Below are 12,820 nucleotides of genomic sequence, written 5' to 3'. Positions count from 1 at the left end.
AGAGAGAGAGAGGCCAGAGAGAGAGAGAGAGAGGCCAGAGAGAGAGAGAGGCCAGAGAGGGCCAGAGAGAGAGGCGAGAGAGAGAGAGGCCAGAGAGAGAGGCCAGAGAGAGAGAGAGGCCAGAGAGAGAGAGAGAGGCTAGAGAGAGAGAGAGGCCAGAGAGAGAGAGAGGCCAGAGAGAGAGAGGCCAGAGAGAGAGAGAGAGAGGCCAGAGAGGCAGAGAGAGAGGCCAGAGAGAGAGAGGCCAGAGAGAGAGAGGCCAGAGAGAGAGAGGCCAGAGAGAGAGAGAGAAGAGAGAGGCCAGAGAGAGAGAGGCCAGAGAGAGAGAGAGAGAGAGAGAGAGAGAGAGAGAGCAGAGAGAGAGAGGCCAGAGAGAGAGAGAGAGAGGCCAGAGAGAGAGAGAGAGAGGCCAGAGAGAGAGGCCAGAGAGAGAGAGGCCAGAGAGAGAGAGAGAGCCAGAGAGAGGCCAGAGAGAGAGAGAGAGGCCAGAGAGAGGCCAGAGAGGGAGAGAGAGAGGCCAGAGAGAGGCCAGAGAGAGAGAGAGAGAGGCCAGAGAGAGAGAGAGAGGCCAGAGAGAGGCCAGAGAGAGGCCAGAGAGAGGCCAGAGAGAGAGAGAGAGAGGCCAGAGAGAGAGAGAGAGGCCAGAGAGAGAGAGAGAGGCAGAGAGAGGCCAGAGAGAGAGAGGCCAGAGAGAGAGAGAGAGGCCAGAGAGAGAGAGAGAGGCCAGAGAGAGAGACCAGAGAGAGACCAGAGAGAGAGAGGGGCAGATCTTCTGCCTTTAGGACCACTTTAGCAGCTTGCTGACTGCCCCAAGCACATATACTGCATGGTCACTCTGTGCCCGTGATCTAGGATTTCTGGGTCTGGGGTGTGCCCTATCTGGGTCTGGCAGACTCGATATCTGCTGGGACTCGCTGATCATTCCCGAGAGAATCAGAACGGCGGGTCTGCTCATGTAAATAAGGCAGATCGCCGTTCTGTGAGAAGGGAAGGTAGTGATCCTGTGTTTCTGCCAGAAGGAACACGGATCTCTGCCTTACCACAGTAAAAGCCACCTCCCCACACAGTTAGCGAGCACCCCCTAGGAACACATTTAACCTTTTGATCACTCCTGATGTTAACCCCTTCCCTACCAGTGTCATTAGTACAGTGACGGTGCATATTTTATAGCACCGATTAGTGTATTAGTGTCACTAGTCGCCAAAGAGTTTCGGTTAGGTGTCCGATTTGTCCATCGCAATATCGAGGGCCCGCTATAATTCGCGATCTCCTTCATTACTAGTAAAATGAATAAATAATTTAAAAAAAATATCCCCTACTCTGTAAACGCTATAACTTTTGCGCAAACCAGTCAATATACACTTATTAGGATTTTATTCAGCAAAAAAAAAAAAAACGTAGCTGAATACATATTGGCTTAAATTGATGAAGAAATTAGATTTTTCTTTTGGATGTTTTATAGCACAAAGTAGAAAATATTTTTTTTGTTTGTTTATAGAATAAACACTGCAGGAAGATCAAATACCACGAAAATAACGCTCTATTTGTGTGGAAAAATAATCACATAACTTTTTATGCACTATAAGAAAAAAACAAAAGTTCTTTCCTTTGAGCTATAAAACATATCCCAAAAAAAGTCATAAAATCAAATTTCTTCATCAATTTAGGCCAATATGTATTCAGCTAAATTTTTTTTGGTACATAAAATCCTAATAAGTGTATATTGATTGGTTTGCGCAAAAGTTATAGCGTCTACATGGGGACACTGTAGTCATAAAGGGATGGACATGGTCAGCAACAATACTCCAGGTAGGTCGTGGTGTATAAACCATGATCAATTGTAACTAAGGGCCCAAAGTGTGCCAAGAAAATATCCCCCCCATACCATTATACCCCCCCACCAGCCTGAACCGGTGATACCCCATCCCCCACACCATTACACCCCCACTACCAGCCTGAACCGGTGATACCCCACCCCCCCCCCACCACCAGCCTGAACCGGTGATACCCCATCCCCAACACCATTACACCCCCACCACCAGCCTGAACCGGTGATACCCCATCCCCCACACCATTACACCCCCACCACCAGCCTGAACCGGTGATACCCCATCCCCCACACCATTACACCCCCACCACCAGCCTGAACTGGTGATACCCCATCCCCCACACCATTACACCCCCACCACCAGCCTGAACCGGTGATACCCCATCCCCCCACACCATTACACCCCCACCACCAGCCTGAACCGGTGATACCCCATCCCCCACACCATTACACCCCCACCACCAGCCTGAACCGGTGATACCCCATCCCCCACACCATTACACCCCCACCACCAGCCTGAACCGGTGATACCCCATCCCCCACACCATTACACCCCCACCACCAGCCTGAACCTGCGATAACCCATCCCCCACACCATTACACCCCCACCACCAGTCTGAACTTGTGATACCCCATCCCCAACACCATGGCACCCCCACCACCAGCCTGAACCTGCGATAACCCATCCCCCACACCATTACACCCCCACCACAGTCTGAACTTGTGATACCCACATCCCCACACCATTACACCCCCACCACCAGCCTGAACCGGTGATATCCCATCCCCCACACCATTACACCCCCACCACCAGCCTGAACTGGTGATACCCCCTCCCCCACACCATTACACCCCCACCACCAGCCTGAACTGGTGATACCCCATCCCCCACACCATTACACCCCCACCACCAGCCTGAGCCGGTGATACCCCCATCCCCCACACCATTACACCCCCACCACCAGCCTGAACTGGTGATACCCCATCCCCCACACCATTACACCCCCACCACCAGCCTGAACTGGTGATACCCCATCCCCCACACCATTACACCCCACCACCAGCCTGAACTGGTGATACCCCATCCCCCACACCATTACACCCCCACCACCAGCCTGAACCTGTGATACCCCATCCCCACACCATTACACCCCCACCACCAGCCTGAACCTGTGATACCCCATCCCCCATACCATTACACCCCCACCACCAGCCTGAACCTGTGATACCCCATCCCCCACACCATTACACCCCCACCACCAGCCTGAACCGGTGATACCCCATCCCCCACACCATTACACCTCCACCACCAGCCTGAACTGGTGATACCCCATCCCCACACCATTACACCCCCACCACCAGCCTGAACTGGTGATACCCCATCCCCCATACCATTACACCCCCACCACCAGCCTGAACCTGTGATACCCCATCCCCCATACCATTACACCCCCACCACCAGCCTGAACCTGTGATACCCCATCCCCCACACCATTACACCCCCACCACCAGCCTGAACCTGTGATACCCCATCCCCCATACCATTACACCCCCACCACCAGCCTGAACCTGTGATACCCCATCCCCCACACCATTACACCCCCACCACCAGCCTGAACCGGTGATACCCCATCCCCCACACCATTACACCCCCACCACCAGCCTGAACCGGTGATACCCCATCCCCCACACCATTACACCCCCACCACCAGCCTGAACTGGTGATACCCCATCCCCCACACCATTACACCCCCACCACCAGCCTGAACTGGTGATACCCCATCCCCCACACCATTACACACCCACCACCAGCCTGAACCGGTGATACCCCACCCCCCATACCATTACAACCCCACCACCAGCCTGAACCGGTGATACCCCATCCCCCACACCATTACACCCCACCACCAGCCTGAACTGGTGATACCCCATCCCCCACACCATTACACACCCACCACCAGCCTGAACCGGTGATACCCCACCCCCCATACCATTACACCCCCACCACCAGCCTGAACCGGTGATTACCCCATCCCCACACCATTACACCCCCACCACCAGCCTGAACTGGTGATACCCCATCCCCCACACCATTACACCCCCACCACCAGCCTGAACCGGTGATATCCCATCCCCCACACCATTACACCCCCACCACCAGCCTGAACCGGTGATAGCCCATCCCCCACACCATTACACCACCACCAGCCTGAACCGGTGATACCCCATCCCCCACACCATTACACCCCCACCACCAGCCTGAACCGGTGATAGCCCATCCCCCACACCATTACACCCCCACCACCAGCCTGAACTGGTGATACGAGGCAGGATGGATCCATGCGTCAAATTCTGACCCGACCATCTGAATGTCGCAGCTGAAATCCAGACTCATCAGACCCGACAACGGTTTTCCAATCTTCTATTGTCCAATTATGGTGATCCTGCGCCAATTGTAGCCTCAGTTTCCCGTTCTTAGCTACCAGGAGTGGCACTCATTTATTTTTATTTTTTTTAATAATTTATATAGGGGATATATTTTTTTAAAATGATTTATTTGTTTTACTAGTAATGGCTGAGATCAGTGACTTATAGCGGGCATGAGATATTGCGACGGACAAATCGGACACCTGACACTTTTTGGGGACCAGTGACGCTAATACACTAATCAGTGCTAAAAAAAAAAAAAAAAAAACGCACCATCACTGTACTAATGACACTAGTAGGAAAGGGGTTTTATTTGCGTACAGCGTTGTACGACCGCGCAATTGTCAGTTAAGTAACACAGTGCCGTCTAGATAACAAAAAATGGCCTGGTCATGAAGGAGTGTGGGGGGGGGGTAAATCTTCCAGGGGTGAAGTGGTTAAAGCGTTCCTAATTATCAGCCGACGAGTGACTATAGATAAAAACGACAAAGCTGTAGAAAGTCACAGTCATCAAATCGCAGGATTTGTATTAGAAAAGGAAAAAAAACAAAAATCAGGAGAGAGAGAGAGAGAGAGAGAGAGAGAGAGGGGGGGGGGGGAGGGGATGAAAAAGTAAAAAAGGAAGGGAGAATTGTTTATTTCATTGCTGTCTGGAGTGCAGTAAAGATGTTGATTGAGTACAATGCTTAGCGATGGAGAAATATGACATTTAATAACCGCGATTACACGACCGCTTCCATCAACATTCCACGCCGCAAATCCGCTCCCCCTAAAGGAATCGCACTGCAGACATACTGATGGAATTTATACGCGGAGGAAGGGCTCTTTTTCCAGGCAAAGCGGCCATTATAATGTTTATGTTTCCGTCTCGCCTTAAATTATTTAACGCCGATGGTAAACAGGCTTCTTTTTTTTTTTTTTTTTTTTTTGCTGGGGCTTTGTGCATCCGTAATAAGCCGCCAGCGTGCGAGATTCCCTCTGATATATGGCAGAAGCGGCGCTATCTCGTTTTCCGCTTATGGCGGTTTAATGCCCAGTACAAAAGTTTAAGTGTAACAATTTGCCGGAGCATATTTGTATTTTAATGCTGTCGGGTGACGGATGACAGCGCAGGGAGGATTTAAGGAAATGTTGTCTCCTCTAAGTAGGGGGGATGGGGGAGGGGGGGACTGCGAAACTGACAATAAAAACTAATTTAGAGGAAGAAGTACAGGTTCTGATATAGGGGGCTCTTAAAGGCCAACTCCCAGCCCCCCCCGCTATAAAAGCTGAGGCTCTAACCACTTAAAGGGGTTGTAAAGGTTCATTTTTTATTTTCTAAATAGGTTCCTTTAAGCTAGTGCATTGTTGGTTCACTTACCTTTTCCTTCGATTTCCCTTCTAAATTGTTTTTTTTTTCTTTGTTTTCTTTGTCTGAATTTCTCACTTCCTGTTCCTCCTCAGTAAGCTGTTCTGGCTGACTAAACACCGCTCGGATGATGGTGTGAAGTTTACTGAGGAGAAACAGGAAGTGAGAAATTCAGACAAAGAAAAAAAACATTTAGAAGGGAAATCGAAGGAAAAGGTAAGTGAACCAACAATGCACTAGCTTAAAGGAACCTATGTAGAAAATAAAAAAATGAACCTTTACAACCCCTTTAAGTATGGAGCTTCTTTCTGAGATTTGTTGTTTACAAGTTAAAAAACTGTTTTGTTTTGTTTTTTTTTGCTAGAAAATTACTTAGAACCCCCAAACATTAGATTTTTTTTTTCCTAACACCCTAGAGCAGCGATGGTGAACCTTGGCGCCCCAAATGTTTTGGAACTACATTTCCCATGATGCTCATGCACTCTGCAGTGTAGTTGAGCATCATGGGAAATGTAGTTCCAAAACATCTGGGGTGCCAAGGTTCGCCATCACTGCCCTAGAGAATAAAATGGCGGTTGTTGCAATACTTTCTGTCACTCCGTTCTTACGCAGCGGCACTTTTTTTTGGAAAAAAATACACTTTTTTTAATTAAAAAATAAGACAACCCTAAAGTTAGCCCAATCTTTTTTTTTTTTTTGTGAAAGATAATGTTACGCCGAAATCGATACCCAACATTTCACGCTTCAAAACTGCACCCGCTCGTTTTAATGGCGAGAAACTTTTACCCTTAAAAATCTCCATAGGTCACGTTTAAAAAAAAAAATCTACCAGGTTGCATGTTTTGCGTTACAAAAGGCTGGAATTATTGCTCTCGCTCTGTCGATCGCGGCGATACCTCACGTGTGTGGTTTGAACACCCTTTTCATATGCGGGCGCTACTCACGTATGCGTTCACTTCTGCACGTGAGCTCGGCGGGACGGGGCGCGTTTAAAAAAAAAAAAAATGTTTTCCTTATTTATTTTATCTTTTATTTTTACACTGTTCTTTAAAAAAATAAAAATAAAAAATGGTGTCACCTTTTTTCCTATTACAAGGAATGTAAACATCCCTTGTGATAAAAAACAAAAAAACAAAAAAAAAAAAACGCACGACAGGATCTCTTAAATGTGAGATCTGGGGGTCAAAAAAACCTCACATCTCATACTTACACTAAAATGCGAAAAAAAAAATATATTTAAATTTAATTTTTTTTTTTTTAAATGTCCTTTCAATAGCTATGGGTGTAAGTGAAGTTTTGACGTCACTTCCGCCCTGCAATGGTATGGCGATGGGTGGTGGCCATCTTCCCCTCACTCGTCTCCATACCCAGCAAGGGAGAAGATCCAATCGCCTCCGTCGCTGCCGATGGCTCCGGTAAGCGGCGGAGGGCACTGGTGCGTGGCACGGCGGTTGGTTGGGGTCTTTCCCGCCACCAATAAAACTGATCTCACAGCGAATCCGCAGCAGAGACACGATTATCGGAAACCGGACCGCCGGCCGAAGAAGAGGATACCGGGGTTATGGCAGCTAACTCTGCCATAAAAATGATATTCCTCTTCGAAGTTAGGACATATATCGGTGTATGGCGGTCCAGAAGTGGTTAAAACGGGACTAAAACCGCTGACTTTTTAATTATTATTTTTTTACACCTGTAAAGGAAAAGGCATAATGAGCTAGTATGCACAGTATACTAGCTCATTATGTAATACTTACCTTAGAACGAGGTGCTGACATCTCTCTCGGTCCAGGCCGAAGGAGCTGACATGTTCCCTCAGCGTGTCTTCCGGGTATCGCGGCTCCGGCCACTCACAGCGCCGGAGCCGCAATGTCGTCACTCCCGTGCATGCGTGCGGGAGATTTCTTCCCGGCAGGGTCTGGCGCCCGCCGGACTTTCAGCCGAGAATCCCCGGTGCGCATGCGCCGCTGAAATCAGCAGGTCATTGCAAGGGGAACATCCCCCAAACCGTACAGGTTTAGGAGATATTCTTTTTACCTACAGGTAAGCCTTATTATAGGCCTTATTATAGGCTTGCCTGTAGGTAAAAGTTACAAAAATGACACTACAAGCGCTTTAAGCAAAACAACGACAAAAAAAAAACTGATCTTTTACCTGGTTCACCACACGGCAGATCTCCCCCACTTTCCTGACCACCAGTTGGTGCAGTCTCTGGCTCTCTCCAAGCTCCTCCACCTCCTGGGTCGCTCCAACGCTGTCGGGAAGAAGAGACAGACTTGAGTTAGAAGACTGCGGACAGCGCTGGGTTCACCTTTGCAAATGCAAAAAATCCCCTCCCCCACCGTGAATGCGTAAGAGCGTTTATAAACGTACCTGGCGTGGGTACACACTTCCACCCGGTCCTGGTGAATCTTTACAATGAGCCAAAATTTCGGCATCACCGGACATCGGGAATCCTGCTCGCTGATCAGGGCGTCCTCGCACTCCGAGTCGCTGCTGCCGGCATCGTACCCTGCATGGTACAAAATACCGAAATATCAGCTTAACGTGTTCTGAACGTGACAAATAAGAGACAGTCAAGAGAGAAGAATACCGACCCCAACCAAAATCCATAATCAAGACATGAGAGCTCATCACATGATGAGAAAACCACAAAGACCGAATGTAATAACGTTCTTCTACACTACTAGAAATTAAGCCAATAGAGAGAGTATACATTATACACTCACCGGACACTTCCTTAGGTCCTCCTTGTTAGTAGCAGGTTGGACCCCTTTTATTAGGTCTCCCTTGCTAGTAGCGGGTTGGACCCCTTTTATTAGGTCTCCCTTGCTAGTAGCGGGTTGGACCCCCATTTTATTAGGTCCCTCTTGCTAGCAGTGGGTTGGACCTCCTTTATTAGGTCCCCCTTGCTAGTAGCGGGTTGGACACCCTTTATTAGGTCCCCCTTGCTAGTAGCGGGTTGGACCCGCTTTATTAGGTCCACCTTGCTAGTAGAGGGTTGGATCCCCTTACTAGTAGCGGGTTGGACCCCCTTTATTAGATCCCCTTGGCTAGTAGCGGGTTGGACCCCCTTTATCAGGTCCCCCTTGCTAGTAGCAGGTTGGACCCCCTTTATTATGTCCCCTTTGCTAGTAGCAGGTTGGACCCCCTTTTATTAGATCTCCCTTGCTAGTAGCGGGTTGGACCCCCTTTATTAGGTCTCCCTTGCTAGTAGCGGGTTGGACCCCCTTTATTAGGACTCCCTTGCTAGTAGCGGGTTGGACCCCCTTTATTAGGTCTCCCTTGCTAGTAGTGGGTTGGACCTCCTTTATTAGGTCCCTCTTGCTAGTAGTGGGTTGGACCTCCTTTATTAGGTCCCCCTTGCTAGTAGTGGGTTGGACCCCCTTTATTAGGTCTCCCTTGCTAGTAGCGGGTTGGACCCCCTTTATTAGGTCCCCCTTGCTAGTAGCGGGTTGGACCCCCTTTATTAGGTCCCTCTTGCAAGTAGCGGGTTGGACCCCCTTTATCAGGTCCCCCTTGCTAGTAGCGGGTTGGACCCCCTTTATTAGGTCCCCCTTGCTAGTAGCGGGTTGGACCCCCTTTATTAGGTCCCTCTTGCAAGTAGCGGGTTGGACCCCCTTTATCAGGTCCCCCTTGCTAGTAGCGGGTTGGACCCCCTTTATTAGGTCCACCTTGCTAGTCCCGGGTTGGACTCCCTTTGGCATTCATCCTTGGTGGCATAGATACAACAAGGTGTTGGAAACGTTCCTCAGAGATTTTCCTCCATAGTGACATGATAGCATCACGCAGTTACTGCAGACACACAGACTGTGACCCGCCTCACCTAAGTGGTCAGAGTCCATGCTGCCGTGACTGGACACGAAGCTCTGCACGCGACTGGGGCGCTGGCGGGATCCTGCTGGGATGAAAAGGAACAAAGTTATATATAACATAGAGACATACAAAGTAGCAAAGCCAAAAACCTAAGCAAATTTGTTAGAAATTAACCACTTAAGGACCAGGCCTCTTTATTAGATTTGGCGTTTACATGTTTAAAACAGTTTTTTTTTGCTAGAACATTACTTAGAAAAAAATATATATAATGTTTGGGGGTTCTAACACCCTAGAGAATAAAATGGCGGTCATTGCAATACTTTTTTTCACACCGTATTTGCGCAGCGGTCTTACAAGCGCACTTTTTTTTTTGGAAAAAATTCACTTTTTTGAATAAAAAAAAATAAGACAACGGTAAAATTAGCCCAATTTTTTTTTATATTGTGAAAGATAATGTTACGCCAAATAAATTGATACCCAACATGTCACATTTCAAAATTGCGCCCGCTCGTGGAATGGCGTCAAACTTTTACCCTCAAAAATCTCCATAAGCGACATTTTTAAAAAATTCTACAGGTTGCATGTTACAGAGGAGATCTACAATTATTGCTCTCGCTCTACCGATCGCGGCGATACCTCACATGTGTGGTTTGAGTGCCATTTTCACATGCGGGCGCTACTCACGTATGCCTTCGCTTCTGTGCGCGAGCTCGTCGGGACGGGGGGGGTGTTTAAAGCGGAGCTCCACCCTAAAGTGGAGCTTCCGTTCATTGGAACCCTCCCCCCCTCCGGCGCCACAATTGGCACCTTTCAGGGGGGTGCAGGTACCTGTACAGTACAGGTATCTGCACCCACTTCCGGCATAGATATCTGCAGAATCTATGCCCCTTTCCGCAGAATCTACACCCCTTTCCGAAGGTCCCCCGCTGCCTGCTGGGAAACACACAGATCCCAGAGACAGCGGGGACCATCCTTATTGTGCAGCGCGACTCGCGCATGCGCAGTAGGGAACCGGGAAACTAAGCCGCAAGGCTCCACTTCCTGATTCCCATACCCAAGATGGCGGCGGCAGCACCCGAGAGACGATCGAGAGATCAGCTTCGGTTGCCGACATCGCGGGTGTGCTGGGCGGGTAAGTGTCATTATTTTAAAAGTCAGCAGCTGCAGTATTTGTAGCTGCTGGCTTTTTAAAAAAAAAAAAAAAAACGGCGGACTCCCGCTTTTAAATTTTTATTTTTTTTTCTTATTTATTTTACTTGATTTTATTTATTTTTACACTTTTTAAATAAATAAATGGATCACTTTATTACCATTACAAGGAATGTAAACATCCCTTGTAATAGAAAAAAGCATGACAGGTCCTCTTAAACATGAGATCTGGGGGGTCAAAAAGTCCTCACATCTCATATTTACACTAAAATGCAATAAAAAAATAAAAAATAAAAAAAAAGTAATTTTAAAAAATAACATTGAAAAAAAAACCTTTAAGAGGTATGGGCGGAAGTGACGTTTTGGCGTCGCTTCCGCCCTCCTATGGTATAGAGACGAGTGGGGGGCCATCTTAGCCTCACTTGTCTCTATACTCAGCAGAAGAAAGGACCCGATCGCCTCCGCCGCTACCGACTGCTCCGGTAAGCGGCGGAAGGTGCGGGAGGGCGGCGGGAGGGGGGGTGGCACCTCTTTCGCCCGCCGATAACGGTGATCTCGCGGCGAACCCGCCTCGGAGACCACCATTATCGTACGCAGGACCGCCTCCTGTAAAGAGGGATATCTCGGTTGTGGCAGCAGCTGCTGCCGTTACCGAGATATCCCTCTTAAAAAAAAAACGACATATATATATATATATATATATATATATATATATATATATATATATATAGGAGGCGGTCCTTAAGTGGTTAAAAGCGAAGTCCCCTTTCACACTTGTGCGACTTTTTGCATGGCAAATCGTTCCCTAGGATTTCCAATGATAACCATTCATATCTGTGTGACTTCAAGTCGTGCCGACTTCAAAGTAGTCCCTGCCCTACTTTGGTCCGACTTTCATGCGGGTCGAGGTCCATAGTCACCAAATGACCATTTTGGCCAAATGACCAAATTTCGGCCGATTTTTTCGTATAGTGTATGGCCAGCATTAGAATTTTTTGTTCGGATTTCCCCCCCATTAGTGGGGCAGCAGCAACAGCCGATTTTCATGCGGCCATCAAGTGCGAGTAAATCAGGCATGTTGGAATTTTTTTTGGATAAAACAAATGATTTTCTAATCAATGATGGGAGAATCGTGCGAGAAACGTAAATCGAAAAAAAAAATGCGCACGTGCAAGGAAAAGAAAAATTCCCAGAAAGAAAAGAAGATTCCCGGCCACAAAAATTCTTTTCTGTAGCAACATGGGAGGTGAAATTGAAGGCTTTGGTTGGTTGAATTTCCGATCGGATCACAAAAAACGCACAGAATTTCCGATTTTCAAATGAAAATAATTTTTGGAAATTGGACCATGTATTGCCAGCCTAAAGCCTCGTACACACGATCGGATTTTCGGCAGGGGATTGTGCGATGACAAACTGTTGGCCTAAAATCTGACCGTTAGTACACTCCATTAGGCCCCTTTCACGCTGTGGCGGAAGCGGCGTCGGCGGTAAAGCGCCGCTATTTTTAGCGGCGCTTTACCGTTGTTTTAGCGGTGGTATGCGGCCGCAAGCGGGGCAGTTTTAACCCCTGCTAGCGGCCAAAAAAGGGTTAAAACCACCCGCAAAGTGCCGGTATAGCCGCGCTGCCCCATTAATTTCACCGCTCCAAAGATGCGGCTAGCAGGACTTTTTTCACCGTCCTGCTAGCGCACCGCTCCAGTGTGAAAGTCCTCAGTTTTATTCTGTTTTTTTTCAGGCGCTACACAGGCGCTATTTTTGGCGCTGTAGCCCCAGTGTGAAAGGGGCCTTAGACAATTGTTGTCCAACTTTCGGCCAACAAATGTTGGATGGCAGGCTAGTAAATTTTCGGTGGACAAAGGTTTGACGTCAGATTGTCATATGGTCAGTACACAAGTCCGTCACACAAAAGTCCAAAGTACAAACAGGCATGTTTGGAATCAGTGCTCACCAAACATGACATTAGGGTGGCACTCAAGAGCTGAAATTCCTCGTAGTACGACAATACCTTCGAGTTTGTGGCACGACAATTGTTTACCATTTGTATGCAAGACAAGTTCCTGGCTCACGTCCTTTTGACAAAAATCAGACGCTCGGTTGGCCAACAATCGTACCGTGTGTACGAGGCTTTAGTCTTCTTTATTTTAGGCTTTTTTCTCCCCTCTGTTTTCACCTGGTGATCTCGCCAGTAACACACCTCCTGTATTAGAGCGCCCCCACTCTGGAGGAAGGCACACAGGGTGCACCTTTGGATGGCA

The 12,820-nt window shown here is 48.2% G+C and overlaps 1 protein-coding gene across 7 annotated transcripts in view; it reads right to left on the bottom strand.

Moving 5' to 3' along the window:
- The window catches only part of SZT2 (SZT2 subunit of KICSTOR complex), a 297,498-nt gene that overhangs the window by 132,857 nt on the left and 151,821 nt on the right, over positions 1–12,820 (bottom strand). For 6 of the 7 annotated variants that reach the window (XR_013262121.1, XM_077450667.1, XM_077450670.1 and 3 more), the window contains 3 exons: positions 9,427–9,501; positions 7,974–8,112; positions 7,755–7,854 (listed from right to left, as the gene is read on the bottom strand). Coding sequence is in view for 6 of the 7 variants with exons in the window: in XM_077450667.1 (XP_077306793.1) it covers positions 7,755–7,854; positions 7,974–8,112; positions 9,427–9,501 (314 nt within the window). In the remaining variant the exon portion in view is untranslated. The remainder of the gene's footprint in view (positions 1–7,754; positions 7,855–7,973; positions 8,113–9,426; positions 9,502–12,820) is intronic. The other variant, XM_077450668.1, reaches the window with a different exon arrangement.

Source organism: Lithobates pipiens, unplaced genomic scaffold (genome assembly GCF_037356315.1).
Source record: "Lithobates pipiens isolate NorthernLeopardFrog02 unplaced genomic scaffold, aLitPip1_a1.2 Scaffold_23, whole genome shotgun sequence".
In the NCBI taxonomy this organism is placed as follows: Eukaryota; Metazoa; Chordata; class Amphibia; order Anura; family Ranidae; genus Lithobates; species Lithobates pipiens.
Note: the sequence above shows the minus strand (reverse complement) of the source record. Positions and strands in the feature narration are given on the sequence as shown.